This window comes from Populus nigra, chromosome 10 (assembly GCF_951802175.1).
Source record: "Populus nigra chromosome 10, ddPopNigr1.1, whole genome shotgun sequence".
NCBI lineage: Eukaryota > Viridiplantae > Streptophyta > Magnoliopsida > Malpighiales > Salicaceae > Populus > Populus nigra.
The window spans coordinates 9,700,755-9,717,328 of record NC_084861.1 but is presented as its reverse complement, the minus strand read 5'-3'; the positions used below and the strand labels follow the sequence as shown (position 1 = coordinate 9,717,328).

The following is a 16,574-nucleotide window of genomic DNA, read 5'->3' as shown; positions in this document are numbered from 1 at the left end:
CATGATTCCAAGTCACAGGATAACCGAGGTCAATTAAATTTGGTATTGTCTCAATATTTTTTTAAAAAATTATTATCTTAAAAATTTTTTAAAAGTTATGTCATGTTTCTACCAGTCATCTAAATTGTTTTTAGACCCATTAAATTAATTGATTTATTTTAGATCAGCTCATACATGGTTTAATTGAAAACTCGAGCTAAATATAGAACCAAATTAACAAGTTTTAAGATCGAACTGATTGATTAAATTTAATAATCCTGTTAAAAAAATCTTTATAAGCATAATATTTTTTTTAAGTTTAAAAAAGAATAATCCAACTCATTGCGGATTACGAGCGAATTTACTATTTATACATGAAACTGTCTCCAATTTTAATGGTTTACCTTTATCATAGTTGGTAGGCCTTCTAGTACCAAAAACTTTAAAATACTTAGTAAAAATATTCAGATATATTTTACTATTTTTGGTTATAGCATAATTATGTTTTTTTGTCTTTCCAAGAAAAAAACAAAAGGTTTATAAATTGAGGACAACTTAATTTTTTTATATAATCTATTAATCATTATAGATTTAAAATAAACAACTCTAAAATAAAAATATTATACACCACAATATTGATAGCCATGATCGTTATAATAAGCCCGAACTGAAAGTTCAGAAAATCATACCAGGCTCTATGACAACTTTTTCCGACGGCTTAAATTCCAGTGTCCACTGTCCAACACTCGTCACGTAATGGCCTTGAATTAATCATCCACCGGTCCTCCTGTCCTCTTACCGATCATCAAAGAAAATAACATCCATTTCGAGGTCCAAGAAGGAAATCAAATAGCCCACGTTCTTCTTGTTCCAAGGAGCGAGAACTACCTCCTTGCGTTTTTAATTTTGGATCCATGGTGATCGGGACACAAAGGATTAATATAACTCTGGTGAGTAGGGACCCCACCGGCTCAATCGGGTCTAAGGGTTTGCGTTCTCTTCTAAAGTTAGCCTAGCAGTTTATCCCGAAAGGATGGGAAAGTGGGGTCCCGGTGGTTTGTCTTGCGATCGAGGCTTTACATTGTCTTGTCTTGTGTGGTATCTTCGGCCTGCGCCTTCTAGGATTCTATCATTTCTCCCGTTGAAGACTTTTTTAACTTGAAGCTACAGTAATTGTGAAACCACAAGAAGCCTTCCAATAATAATCACAATCCTGAAATTACATCCAGACTTTTGGTGTTTAGCTTTTTTATCAACAACAGGAACTTGCGAGTATCATCACAACTGCATCATTACGTTCGCATCTTGCTACGTTAGCTTGTCTTGAGGATGGAGGAATAAGTCAAAACAAGAACCATAACCATCCTTTGTGCGGAAAAATTGACTAATTTTAGTTAATGCTGTGCTCAAGAAAAAGGGAAAAACATACGAAAACACTGAATCAGAATCCGGCACAAGGATGGGAACGTATTTTGGTTTACAATGGTCATTAAATAAGATTTCAACTGTAACAAGGGGCCCTGTTATAAAGGGCAGGTATTGATGCCCTCTCTATCATGCTGTTTACACTGGCTATATAAGAGCAGAAACAAAATTAAGGATATTTAAATTGACAAAAATAAAGAAAATGAAAGGAAAAGAGAGTGGAAAGGGGAAAAATGGGAAAATAGCCCGTTGGGTGGTTGTTTTCACAGAAGCCACGATTTCTGTTCAAAATCAGAGAGGCTGGTCGGGCATTTGGGCACTATACAATATACTCTTACCATAAATGGAAAGCTACGAACGTCATTCACCCACCTTTCGTCTCACTTCCTCCAGACCATGCCCTTCCTTCAGAAAAACAAGCCTGATTTGTGACAACCACGAGTCAAATGAAACAGGGAACCAAACACGTCAACCTGCTAACCACAATCCCGATAGATAACTTAAGAACCATTTACAGCCATTTCTGGTGAGGATTTGGGGGGTGGTATTAATGGACCATCATCTCCAATTATCTGTCCATTTTCTGATGTGCTGTGCAAGCAGTCAGAACAGCTTTTAGGACCAGCAGGATCCTTCTCCCTGTGGTTTTCCTCACTTGAATTGCTGTTGTTATCAGAACAGCTTCTAGAAATGACTGGATCATTATCTCTATGACTTTCTTCAACTGGGCCTTTGTTTCCATCCAAAGGAGTTATGTGCATGGCAGTTGCAGCTTTCTTGCTGGGCAAGACGGCATGGCTAAGTGTTGAACATAAAGCAGCAAATACACTCTCTTTTGGCTTCGAGTGTTTAGCTAATCGCTGTTTCTTCACTAGGTCAGGCTCCTTATCCTTGGAAGGCAATTTCCGCTTCATCCTAAGGGATTCACTAGTTCCTTCATCTTCCTCAGGTGTTTCTAGCTGTTTCTTAGGAGGTGGTCTATAGTCTTCGTCATCTTCATCATCATCATAATCAACAAGTCCTCCAGATCTTGGACTACAAAATCAAGTGGAAGACATGACAAACATACCAGATATTATAAATGTTTTCCCTGATGTTTACTTTATGAGGCAATTACAATACCTTAATGACGGGTAGCCTGCAGCAACCCCATTGGGAGAGACTGATTGAGCTTGTGCCTTTTGAGTATGGGATGCGGATGCCGTGTCTTCTTCATCACTGCTTAGGTATTCATGTTCAAAAGTCAAGGATGGGAAGGTCTTGTAAAAAAAGTCTTGGCATCCAAGCTCACTGATCACAAAACATACCTGTCCCCATTGAAGTAATCTTCCTCTTCCTTTTCTAGTGCACGCTCATCATTTCGTTTTCTTGGATCCAATGTGCTACCAGTACTTTTTGCTCCACACTGCTCTAGACACTGGAACTATGCTTGTTAGCACCAAGATACCACAAAGACACATGATAAAGAAGAGAAAATTGGATAAAAGTGAAGAATACCTGCTCATATTTAACTTTTAGAGCCTGAATGGAGGTCAAATGCTCGAATTTGACCAAATCATTCCAGAATGAATCAACTATATACTTGAGCAACAATTTCAAGTTTTCCTGAATAAAACATGTTACACCGCAATGAATAGTTCTGGACATATATTCAAGATGGAAGAAAAAAAGGGGTGACAATATGAGAGTTACCTTGCGGATATACTCAAAAAGCTCTAAAATGGCAGAGTTCAGCAAATTATAACGATCACCATTGCTCAAAAAGGCATCTACAATTGGTTTGAGGAGGTTGTTCTTGACAAAATGATTTATCAAATGCTCATCCTGTGAGTAAAATATAATTGAGTATCAAACATTTATATAATGACAAAGTTGTCAATCTTTCTTTTCGTTAACAGCAGCACCAAAGATTCCTACAAAAGTGAGATAATTTGAGTATTTTGGATGTATTACTGCCAAAAGAACACTCAGTTGCCAAGTAGAACTTATGCATTTTACTCATAAAATCATATCCAAACGACTAGCAAAAACAATTACAATCAACTTTCAGTGAAATTCATTGAACAGCGACTCTTGTACCACCCAGACCATGAAACAGAAGCATATGAATTGGTGAACCCTTGAGAAGTTCCTGCATCATTGAACTGTTTGAATGATACACAATCTCCTGAATTTCTGATTTCCAATTTTGTTATCAAATAACTCCATAATCATTGCATGCCATAATATACTCAATTTATAAATAAAAATTGCCCATATGGTAACAGCTACAAATGCATGCTAGCAACCATAATTAATATCTCTCACCAATTCCATGTTTCATGTAAAACAATGCCATATATAGGCTCAATTTATAAATAACAACTGCCCATATGATAACAGCTACAAATGTATGCTGTCTAATTTTGTGTATACGTGTTTGTGTGTTGGGTAGGGAGATTATGACAAGTCAAGAACTATCAGCACAATCATAATCTTTCCCTGGTGGGATCTGTTCCATCGAGGTGACTTACATGGCGGGAAAGGATAGTGCGAACAAAACGAACAGCAGCAGCAACAAGGTACTTTTCTTTCCTTCTTGTCAGTGTCAAGACTTTTTCAATAACATTATCAAGGAGAAAGTTACACCTGAAAGAAGAAGAAAAACACGTTTTATTCGTTAAACTTGAGAGCAGGAAATTGAGTCCTTGTAATTGAAAATAAAGCATAAAACAATTACTTTATTCTATATGGATGGTGCAGAACACAGAAGCATAGCAATTCACATATGTTTGATAGTATTTCTGGCTTCACACCATTATGAGTGTCAACTCTCTCAACAAGCCCTGAAGATTTACCACTTGATCGAGGAAGAACCTCATCAGGACAAGACGCTGTTATAACATCAATTAATTGGCTCAGGTGCTTCTCATAGAAGATTTCAATTATATTATCTCTCTGCAGCAAAGAGATACAAAATCACTGTAATTCAGTCATTGACGAGATAAATTCCCATAGTGCATTTAAGAAAAATATTCTGTTTGCATCAAAGTAACCACAACATTGTCCAAGAAGTCACCTGCATATGCATAAACACAAACATAATGCACACACCCCAAATGCATGCTATAAAATGGAAAAAGAATTGCAAAAGTATCAGCAAAGAATGTGCCATCTAGAAACAAGAATGGATAGGTAATAATTATTAAATGCAAAATAGCCAAGGATTTTTTTTTCTTTCCTAATAATATATATATATATATATATATATATATATTATTCTCAATGATGGTATCAAACATTGGAAAATGAGGCACACTCTATAAAAACAAGGAAATGAAACAACAATCAATAGAAGAAAAGAGCCCTCCAAACCCTTTTGACATTGGAAAAAGAAACCCCGGAGAGCCCCCCAGAGCAGAACACCATATCACTGCCAAGAAGACCAATCTATCCTGCAAAAGCTGTTTTGATGGAGATCTTCTAACAAGTTATACAAAAATCACTTTGATTTGTGAACTTATCAAAACTTTCCTTTTGAAAGAAAAAGGAATGTAAACACAAAAATGGACAAGGAAAAGATAACAGGATAGTTACTTTAACAATATTCAGATACCGGACAGGCCTGACTACAAGCTTACAAATAGAACCCAGGCTCATAGTGAGGCAGGGGAAAAGAGGAAGCCAAGCCGAGTTATCTTTCAGTGTGTAATTAACACAGTGGAGTTGCTGGCTAAATACAGAAAAGGAGCAGAATAGCAACCAAAACAAAATTTCACAACTGGTATGGGAACTCCATTTACCACTCAGCAACTTAATGACCAAACATAACAGCTGCATAAAAGAATGAATTATGAATTATCAAGAGTAGTGCCTGTGCTCCTGACAGTGTATAGGAATCCAGTAAACTGCGAAGAATTTCAAGAAACTGGCAGTGCATGTCCTCCCCAAAGTCTGTTATCATTCCTTTAACCTGTAAGTAAAATAAATTTAGTTGATTGGCAAATAGAACACATGCACTTACAATTGAATAGGTATTAAAAATTCAGAATACAAAATGCAATACAGCAAAGAACTTACGAGCAAAAAGTCATGGCAAAATGCAATATACTATGAATAAAATCAGATGCCAGCATAAGAGGTACTGACAGAGTTATTAAAAAACAAGCAAATAGCAGAGCATCACCCTAAGGCAAAATCTGCCGTTATTAGAGGCACTAGGAAAATTTGATCCCAAGGGTGAAGGAGGTTTCCTAGTTGGAGCTGATGTAAACTCTTCAAACAAGAACAACACTGAAATTGGCCTTGATAAATTATTTCATGTATAGATTATCAAGGCATGTTATACAACTGGTTGGTCATTCAAGTATCCATAAATTGCTGAACAATATCACCCAAATATTAAATCAACAATTTTCAAGGTCAAGAAAACAACCAATTCTCTTATCTTAAAAGGCATGCAAACAAGGCTTATTTCGATTTTCTTTCACACTACAAATCAACTTTGTAAATGTAGTTTTTACATGACACGTTATAAAACTAAATTTCAAAATCAAGAAAATGAAATTGTATATTGAATTTAGTTCTGTGAGCAATGCAATTAAAGGATAATTGATTTTTGTTCATAAAGCCTAAAGGCCAAACAAACAAGAGATTTTTTCACTTATCAGGATTGTGATAAATCTCATCTTTCAGGTAATTAGGTTTGTGCAAGACATCGTTGCATGTGTTAGTCTGAATGTCCAAGGATATTGAAAGATAGATGCATTGTAAACAGTTCATAAAACACAAACCGACAGTCCTAGTAGTGGGATTCCTTCCTGCCGAACAACATAAGAACGCAGAAGGTTTGGATCCTGATTCAAGAAAAGAATGAGGATATCTGTTCTGCATCCATAACAATGGTATGCTGTTAGTGGTAGGTAGGGAACCATTGAAATTTAAACAAAAAAAATAAAAACGAAAATGAACAAGTTACCCAGTTAGGACAAGTTTCTTGTCTTGACTCTGCAATATATCAGCAATGATGTCAAAGATACCTTCATTCATGAGCTCCCTACAAGAAATGAGGATTTGATTGTTTTACCATTTGATCAAGAAGAAAGCAAAATACAAAAGAAACTACTCTAATCTGATATAACCACAGAAGACAAAATCCTAATCTTGATACATACAACTTCTGCATCACATACCTAAACAGTCGGAGCTGCTGGACCATCTGCATGCTCTTGCTCAAACTACAAAACTCGTGCAAGAAATATACCTATATGCATGGGGAAAGGAAACATATCAAGCTGGAGGATATCATAAGAATCGCACAAAGCTGTAACCATACATTAATAGGAAACAGAAAACAGCAACACACTAACCTGCCAATAGATTCCAAAAATTTAACAAATTGGACATCAGCATTGCTGTTCAGTTATGACAAATAACTGGCATTTAAGGATGATTTTAGCTAAGTATTTCAAAGTAAGAACTCTTTTTCCCAACTAATATTTTCAATGTAGCATTACCCTTAAACCTGTTACCATGGAATTGAACATGGAAGCCGATCCATAAAAGATATAAAAGGACTTGGAACATTCCACAAAAACAAATCTATGATTCTGATCACAAGATGAAATTATCCCAATAATAAATGGAATCCCAACAAATAGATGCTGGTTTCATTTTCTCACACAGATATATTTCATCAAAGGAAGAAGATGGAATCTAAAACCCACTACATACATGTAAACCATATAATTAGGAAAATCTTCAATACCAAAAGCCATAATACACACAAAGAGCATCTGAAATAATATAAAAAAGGAATTTTTAACCTTGTATCTTAGAATTAAATTCAACATGTTTGAACACTTTGAACGCAGTTTGGTAGAACAGGGAAGTCATTGTTCATATACCTAGCTCACCACCTAAATGTCTCAAAAATAAGCATCAACAGAATCAGCAGTTTTTAATTATTTGAAAAGTTCAAAGAAAAGAAGTAATTGTTGAGAAAGTGAGGGTGCACTGCACAGAAGAGAATTTTCTACCATGTTAAAACAAATAATAACTTATCAATTTTTGTTCCATCTTCAAAGTTGCACTTTATCTATTAACTGACAAACCAAACAATGATTATTTAGATGTTGACAATTACCAAATTTTTCTTTGATTCTGCAGATGTGGTGGGCGATCTCAACCTAGCAAACAATTCTTGAATAAAGGTATTGTCATCCTTTAACAAAGAAACAACCTATAAGGAAACAACAGGGTCAGAGTTGAACTTATATGGACCTTGTAATGTATAATAAAATAATGAGTTTTTGAATCTTACAACAGCATTATTTGCATGAATTATGGAATTCAGGTTTGCAACTGTGGCCTCATCCAATACTCTAGCCAAAACAACATCCTAAAAGAGATGATGAATGTAAGAACCCGTTTTCCAAACAGCAAACTGAGTCATCCCAAACTTCAGCATTCAAGAAACAAACCTTCAAATAACCAACTCTGTACGTCTGATGTATCTTTGACAGGACATGGGGATCTTTGATTGGTATGGCCTTAAACAATGGAGTGGAGCAAGTGTCAGCAATAAATAAGACTTCACTAAATAACTTCACCAAACCCACCCACCCCACCCCCCACCCCCCCCCCCCAAAAAAAAAGGGTTAGCAATAGTATCTTACCTCCTTGAAAACAACGTGCTCTTTCAGAAAACCACGATGATGTTGGACATGAGAAATCTCAGGATCATCTGAAAACAAAATGTAGAATAAGCAAATGATGAAGGACTATTTTACAAAAGTATCAACCAATTATAATTCTTCTTCAGCACTCAGCAACAAACAATGCTATGTCCAATACATGTGAAGTTTAAACACGAGGTGCAATTTTTTTTGTGAAGAGAGAGAGTTATGAATGGAAAATATTAAACAATTATCAACCACTCAACTATATATGAGAAAAATTAATGATTGTAAACAGACCACCAGGCAGCTTAGAAACAAAATCAATCACAAATGCGAACAGATGGAATGTTTTACTTTTACCAAGCAAGAATTTGAAACTTATATTCTGAGCATAGGTCTAACTTAAACATGAACCACCACATAATTCACATTGCTACAGCACTAGAATTATGCAACTTGCGCAACAATTTGCTTGGCAGATCCAATGTTTGTTGATGTTAGAAGAAAAAATAGTAGTTCTGTCCATTTGAAGAAATGGAAAAAAAAACGACCATAAAAATCTCAATCAGAAAAAAAGAGTTGAAACAATAACTGCTTGAATGCCAGATGAAAAAAAAAAGTATGACAATCATAAAATAGGAACCAAGACCTATCAAACAGTTGTTGTAGCTGTGACCAAAACTGCTCACCACTCTCTTGTAATCAAACCATACAAGCTAAAATATGCCAAAATAATCTATGATATAATAATACTTCAATATTTCAAAATTAGATGTGCAAAGGATTAGAACCAAAATGCTCCAATCCAACAAAGAGAGAGAACTTACACTCAAGTGAACCAATAACATCCATGATCAATTCATCCCCAAATATTTTCTCAAAGATTTGAGGACTGTTGAACAAAACTGCAGGTAACAACACACAATTCAATGTCAGTCAACAAAGGGCAGGCAAACAAGCAACGTATAATGAAATACAACACCGGGTAGGAGTGAAGGAGTACTCACTGATCCCTCTGACTATTTTGAATATCATGTGAAGACCTTCAATGTTTTCTAGGTCTTCACAGATTCTGAAAACATCCATCAGCTTCTGGAAAAAATCATGCTGCGCAGAAAATAAAATTAACAGAGAATGAACAATCAATCATGTTAACTTCACCATAAAGTCAGATGCACCCTCCAGTACGAGGATCCAATTTTACTCCCTATCAGCATCCAGCCAGACAGAATTAGACAAGACAAAATGATATGTTGTATGATTACAAGATGCAAATTCAACCACTCTTGGTAAGCATGTTTCAACTCCTATCTCCAGAATATTCACAAAGCAGCTTCAGAATCTACCTCCAATGACATTAAACCACATTTTCCTTCTGTTTCAGTTCAATACACAAAAAATTGGACTTGAGAAAGAAGAAATATCCCACAGTAAAAATTTCAAATATTAAAAATGAATTATATAGAGCCATAAGCCTAACTTTCAACTATTAGTTGAATGTTGTAGGTCAGCCATTTCTATTTCTTTTAAGCTGTGGAGCTGAAGTGTGAAGATCTTGCAAATTGAATATTGATCATATCAACTAGTAAAACAAATTCATTGAAAGAATGCTCTACGAAAAGAGTAGAGTTGTATGATATGCAGGCGATAGGATCTGAGAAAACATGTAGCTAAAGATGAACAGTCTTGAACCAAATTTAAAATTGATCAGCAGTTCATCATCAAAGCACACAGTAACCAGGTCAAAATGATGGAAAATATTTATGCAAAGCTTACATCATTCAGTATAAGCTCTGTCAGTCTCATCTGATCTGCAATACCACTCTCAGACACGGTCTGCAAAGCAAATTCATTCAGCTCAATTAAAAGATCATCCATGACCATAAAGTCAATAAAGAGCTCAAAGTGTTTCTGGCCAACTTGTTAATCTTTTATTTTTCATATCAATAACATATCAACCTGGAATCTACACTAATCCTGGATTTCAGAGCAAGGAAGTAAAAACACTAAAATCAACACAATAGCACAAAAATCAAATCAAAGTTGCAAAACAGTTTAACTATGATGCAGAGCAAGAGAAATGGGACTTCTGTTAAAGCAGCTTATCAGAATAACAAAAAAAATTACAAGACTATAATTATTTGCCTTGCGAGAACTGACTCAAAAATACAACAGAATCAAATGAAAAAAGATTAAAAGCAAAGTAAAACCTTAAGGATCAAAGGAAGTGTGGAAAGTTCAACAGCAGGCAATTCTCTCAACTCACTGTTCATGCTGTGAAATGTCTCACCTGCAAATTTTAGAAAAGAGATAAGACCACAGGTGCTCCAAGCAAAATAAAAATAATAATAACATGACACTGAACCAGAGCAAATCAAGATGATCTCTACAAATAGTAAGAAGTTTATGTCTGTGGAAAGATTGGAGAAGGCGCTCCCAATAATTGGTATACTTAAACAATATTATTGAGATCCTTCAATATATTTGTGGAGAACAAGAAAACCATTCAATACCAACTAAAACTCTTGATGTATGTCCTCAAGCTCATTCAAAATTCTCCTTCATTTAGAAAACAAATGTGGACAAAAATATTAATAATATACAGGAATACATCAAACATGTGACGGTGCCATGAGGTCAACTTGCACATTATTGCCTTGTAATATGACAGATAAAAACATTAAAGTTTCTCAATCCTCAGTATTGAGAAAATATGATTTTCACTCCAGAATAAGATCACTTTTGTAGCTGATTCACTTCTGCTTGTAATGCTAATGCATCCAGATAGATGAACCATGACTACAATTTATTATATTAAACACAAGGCACGCAATCAACATGAACAAGGATGGCAAATCTGGACCACTTAGAGGAGTACAGATAGCGAATGATTTGGTTGCTACTCTAAACACAAGGTTCACAGGAAAACACAGAAAAGGAAAATAACAACACCATCAACAACAGCAACATATCAGGACACTTTAGAAATGTATGGAACAGCCAGTGAATTGGGTTGCACCAGATAATATAATATGTCCTTTCACAATTAGGGAAGATCCAAATCTGGTCCTTTTGGGAGAAGGGAATTTTTTAGACCTGATTTTGAGAACTGCGATCCATGTATGCTGCATGTTCTAGATACAATCACTAAAAACACAAAATTACAAGATGCATCGTTATTTACATAGGCAGTGCGTTATTTAAATTGAATGGAATACTCACTGTTTAGAGTGCTGAACTGTAGATTTCTTTGCACATTACAGATATGATCCCTAAATTAAATAAACATGGTTTAATACAATCACATTACTGTAGAGCAAAGAGAAAATTAAGTGCAACAACATCAGATATAAACATAAATTAATACCAAATGTACGAACACCCTGTAGTTTCTTGGAAGCTTAGTGCTAATTCTGTAGAAAATTCTGGATCTCTCCATGAAATTATTGTATCTGAAAAGGTAAGTGCAGAAATCATTTGCTCAGAACTGAATAATAATTCAATAGAGCTTCATACACCAGACAACATGTTGCTAGCATTAGCTAATAATTAGTAGAAACACACTTGTTATAAATCCCTTTCTGGGAAAACTCAGATACCTTCTTGTTTTCTGTAAATGTCATCTGGGGTTATACGATGCAAAAGCAATGTCTCGTTGTCTTCTTCATCAATAACATACAAGCCTAGATCTTCTGATCTCTGCATGATAGCAATTGCATTCAATAGAGCCCACGATATGGTTAGCTAATTATGTTTATAACAAAATCAATTTTCAGTTACCCAGATTAATTGCATATAAATATTTTGGTGTTACTCTCAAACGCATAATCGAGTCAGGGACTTGAACAGACCTCCAAATAGTCTACAGTAACATGCCCAGTCCCCTGGTCATCCCATTTTCCATCGTCATTCAAACGGTAGACCTTCACCCGCTGCATTTCCAAAACCAACCTTAATGAGTCGTTTATAAAAGACATGCCATAATCACTAAAACTGCAGTAAAAACCTGAAAAATTTGGCAAGCAGCACCTTATCTCAAAGTTAAGAAGCAAACGAAAATGGTTTGTTGTTAAGAAGTCTTCACTTGATCAAGAAAAAAGGCACCAATAGAAAACAAAAGGCGTCTGGATCATTTATATAAGTTATACAACTAGTAAAGCCGACATTGTAAGCCTGAAATTTACAGAAATAGATCCCCAACTAGAAATAAACAACAGAAATTAGTGCTCAATGAAATTTCCAGTTTGTTGAGGTGAACCATAGAACAGAGAAGACAACGATGGATTGAAAACATTGCTGGAATTGTCAGAGGACTAGAGACTAATGAAGGTTGAGCACATCAAAGACAAGATTTAAATATAAAGAACAACTTCTGTCCGTGTTAGTTACGTAGGTCAGCAGTCCAATGCAGCATTTTAAATCAATAATCAAGTGAGCCAAAGTCCAAAGTCTGGATAGTTAAATTCTAGATAACATCAGACGTCTGTGATTATGCTGATTTGCAGCATGCATATTCAGCCTGGATGCAGTCATTTAGTACAATAAATAACTACATTGATTGCAGAAGCAGACAAATAAGAAAGGAAAGAGAGTGAATAATGAACACCAAAAGGACAACAATAATTGTGCATAGCCACTCCTACTTCACTGTAATGTCATCTATCAGAAAAACTTGCTTAAAGAGAATCAACAAATTGTCACCGAAAAAGTCACTGTTGATGCTCCAGAATCCTCATTCACCACTACACATCTAGCTAGAGCAAAACCTGAGAAGCCCCCTCAACCCCATGTCATAACTAAATCAAGATTCAAAGTGAGCATGATAAGTCACAATGAACTCCAACATGCCTGTGGATAGAAATGGCTCCCCGGTCACAAACTCCAAAAAGTTTCGACATTTTTTATAGTGTCAATTTTCTAGCTAATTCAATCTTACTCTTCAATCAGCCAACTCTGTATAACAAATATCCACATTGAGACCTCAAATTTTTTAGCGTCTTTCTATGCAAACATGGGGGGTATCTAACCCGCATCCTCCAGCAGCTGTATCAAATACTTCAATGACATAAATTTGCAACGCCGAGTTAAAAAACATCTGTACACCTGGTCCTTGAAAATGCTAGCCCCTTCAACTAAAACATGCCCATCTCGATAGCCCACTAAAGCCCCAACTCCAAAACTGACTTTACGTCCTGCCAACTACAAATACCAATACTAACTAACTAACTAACAATACGATAAAACATAATTCTACCCTGCAATAATCACACTTACACTGCCAAGATTAAACAGTAGATTCAATTAACACAGTCAGATCATATTAAATAAAACTCAACAGATGAGAAAACTCACGCGTTTGAAATGTTAATGATAAGTTAAACAGTCTCCAGTTCTAGGGCAAAAACAATAAAAGAAAGAAAAAAAAACCTTAACCGTAAAGCTCTACTAGAGTTGCACGGAAACGGACTGACCTGTATCGAGTTGGAGTTCGCTTGCGATTTCTCTTGTGCGCCCATAGCAGCAGCAGCAGCAGCGAACTCCTCTCTTTAAGATTCAAATTCAAAAATTTCCAGATAAATTCAACCAGGCTGGTCACAATTAACTATAAACACGTGAGATTTGGGTTTACAATGGAGAGGGATAGTATGCAGTATCGAAAATTGAGAGCTTCGGGGATCAATAGCGAACCCTAACTGCCATAAAATCAACCTTCGATTTTTCTCTCTCCTCTTTTTTTTTATTAACTTTGGTGTTGGAATCCGGACTAATTAATTTATATACCCCTCAACTAATCTTATAAATTATAAAATTAATAATAATATATATTTTTAATTATTATTATATTAAAAATTACAAAACTAATATATTTTAATTAATTTCATATTTTCTAAAATTAATAATAATATATGTTTTTAGTAATCATTATATTAACAATTAGATAAATAAAATAAAAATATATAAGTTTATTATCGCTTTTATTTTGTGTAAATTTTACGGAGTAGCCATGGACCTTTAATTTGTCTGCGCGCATTTTTTCGGATGAAAAATCATAAGTGATCCCTCAAGTTTCAACATTCGGTCATCTGATTACTTGTGTTTTATCAAATTGAGGTTGTTGCTGATGTATTCAGTTATATAAATATCAAGCAAAAATAAATTTCTTTTTCCTGCCCGTGATTTTAATCTTTTATCAACTAGCCGTGGACCCGTGTTGGGCTGAGGAACCGGTCTTTTTTCTTCATAAAAAATGATGATCAGGAGTTATAGACACGAATAAAAAAAGAAGACAGGTATGTGATTTAATTCATGGACTTGATTGAAAGAAATAAGTTGACTTTACTTTAATTGAATAAAAAAAAGCAAAAACAATAGATTAATTAATTAAATAAAATTATCACAATAATTGTGAAAATAAATCTAAAAGGGGACAATGATATAGTTAATTCTCAACTCACGAGAGTAATCTAAAAAATAACCTGAAAAATCAACTTAGGTTAAGAAGATGAACTTATAACCTCGGTAATTAGGGTCAATTCAATCCAAGTTATTTTGTTAAACTTCAATCGGGATACCCCGGTATAAAAAAAATCACAAAACTTAAAGTTTTACAAAACAATCAGAAATAAAAAATAAAAAAAAGTAAAGTTCAAAGTAAAAGTCACCATAAATTAAATGACAACTTTGAGATTTTGCATGGATGACCCGAATTGAGAGAATAAAAGAGAAGAAAGGGAGGAAGAAAAGTGTTATCGGCAATAAACCGAGCCACCAACAACCATACACATCACCCCATATAAAAGACTACACAACAAAACTTATAGTGACGTGATGGAAAAAAGATTTTGATCGTCAAAAAATATCATATACATCACCTAAATGATATAAACACTTCTAATATGCCAGTGCATGTGTAGCGTGCACTTATAACTATTTATATTCTATTATTTTTATATACAATGAAAAAATAAAATTGATTCTAAGTTAATTTGATAATAACAAAAAATTTCATCATAAAAAAAACAAAAATAACCTTTTAGCACCAATTTAGTTTTTTTTTAGAAAAAAAGTATTTTAATTTATTTACTGTTTTTTATTTTCAGTCTTGTTTAGTTTTTTTTAGTTTTACATATAACAATGTTATTACTCATACCATACTGTTCTGTTTTAACTTGTTACATTTTGTATTTATTTTTTTAATTAGTATAGGTGTTCGAGTCAACTTGTATATATTTTGACTAATCTCATTAATTACAAAATTAATCATCATATATCCCTTTATTATTAATCCTTGTAGAGTTGTTTATGGTTCGATGTCATTTTCTTTATTCAAGTAAATTACAGTTGAATGATTGAGGTTAGTTATCCTGATTCTTATCATATTCTTCATATTTATGATTTCTATCTTTCGCTAATTTATCTCTTTCGTTGTAAAAAAAAATTGACAGGGTTTATACACGCAATTTTACATTCTAATCGACACATCATAATATTTTATTTTATTCGACAGTAAACTAGAGGATCATCATTATCATTACATTTATGCAATTAAACTTAATATATTATCATCTTCTTAATTAAATTGATGATTAAAAAAAAATACAAAACCAGGTTAAATTACACATCCAACAATATTAATTTATATTATAGAATTGATAGCACCGGAATTATAAATTAGTCATTTTCTCAATTGATTTTTTTCACCATTTACCATTTAATTAACTAGAAAATAAATTTTTTAATTTATTTTAATTTAATTTGTATTAGATTATTCTAATTCATGACTCAATAACATATTTGATAAGTTAAACTCATATCAATTAAATATGTTATTATTTTAATGTTTTTTTTTAATATAATCATTAATTTTTTTAATAAAACTATATTGTTATTAATCGTTTAAATTATTCTTAGATCTATCAAGTTAACCGAATTATATTAAATTAATTTTTAAGCAGTTTTTTTTACTAAGAAAAATGGTAATAATATCTAAATATTTTATTTATATTAAAAAAAATATTATGACCTCAAGCGGAACATTGATGGCATTAGTTAAAATTTTTGTCTAAGACTGGCATTGAGAAAACGGTACTGGTACAAGTACGAAACTCCTGCTCGGCCCTTTTCTTTTCTTTCTCGCGATCCAGCCACGCAAGGAAGGTCTGGGGGGTGGATCCCTTTTCTTACCGTGATGAAATGTCACATACAAAGCTTCCTCTCGCTGGCAAATTGCAGCACGTGTAATTTACTCCTCGGGGGAGTTTCTGCTTTCCACACAAGGACTTTTAGGTGACAGGACGGTGACAGTTTGAACCAATCATTACAGAACAGGTAAACACGTGAATAGAGTTAGCACCGAAACAAATACTTGAGCAGACATGAGATATTAGTGACGAGGGGGTCATCAGAGTGACGGAGAAGTGCCACGTTGGATGACACGATAGACCTGTTGTGTTGAACGGTCACGGTTTAGAGAGAAGGGGATCCTTTTGGTCCTCTCGAGAGTACAGAGCC

General features: G+C 34.2%; 1 protein-coding gene across 5 annotated transcripts; it reads right to left on the bottom strand.

The window, feature by feature from the left end:
- Window positions 1–1,435: 1,435 nt before the first annotated feature.
- LOC133705869 (uncharacterized) lies at window positions 1,436–13,833 on the bottom strand. Of its 5 annotated transcripts, XM_062131277.1 has the most exons (24): window positions 13,535–13,829; window positions 11,915–11,995; window positions 11,663–11,762; window positions 11,431–11,515; window positions 11,286–11,335; window positions 10,274–10,353; window positions 9,840–9,899; window positions 9,071–9,170; window positions 8,891–8,968; window positions 8,061–8,128; window positions 7,866–7,934; window positions 7,706–7,783; window positions 7,529–7,624; window positions 6,576–6,646; window positions 6,362–6,439; window positions 6,177–6,270; window positions 5,258–5,356; window positions 4,124–4,341; window positions 3,918–4,032; window positions 3,097–3,228; window positions 2,902–3,009; window positions 2,712–2,821; window positions 2,527–2,622; window positions 1,436–2,439 (listed from the first exon to the last, which is right to left on the bottom strand). In XM_062131277.1, exons 1-24 carry the CDS (start codon window positions 13,577–13,579, stop codon window positions 1,905–1,907), a joined length of 2,646 nt encoding a protein of 881 aa, XP_061987261.1. In that variant the 5' UTR covers window positions 13,580–13,829; the 3' UTR covers window positions 1,436–1,904. The 5 variants fall into 5 exon arrangements, 4 of the variants coding, with proteins under 4 accessions (XP_061987261.1, XP_061987262.1, XP_061987263.1 ...); XM_062131278.1 differs by lacking the exon at window positions 13,535–13,829 and having other exon boundaries at window positions 11,844–11,982; XR_009844356.1 differs by lacking the exons at window positions 1,436–2,439; window positions 2,527–2,622; window positions 2,712–2,821; ... (1 more) ...; window positions 3,097–3,228; window positions 3,918–4,032 and having other exon boundaries at window positions 4,300–4,341; window positions 6,177–6,265; window positions 13,535–13,833.
- Between the last annotated feature and the right edge of the window lie 2,741 nt (window positions 13,834–16,574).

What these genes read in the sequence shown, in the direction of transcription:
- LOC133705869 (XM_062131277.1), bottom strand. Translation starts at nt 13,579, where the DNA reads ATGGGCGCACAAGAGAAATCGCAAGCGAACTCCAACTCGATACAG. An exon ending in TGTTATTGGTTCACTTGAGT is followed by an intron (nt 8,129 to 8,890) that starts GTAAGTTCTCTC and finishes TTTTGTTTTCAG; the next exon opens with ATGATCCTGAGATTTCTCAT. An exon ending in GCACTATCCTTTCCCGCCAT is followed by an intron (nt 3,229 to 3,917) that starts GTAAGTCACCTC and finishes TTTTACTCACAG; the next exon opens with GATGAGCATTTGATAAATCA.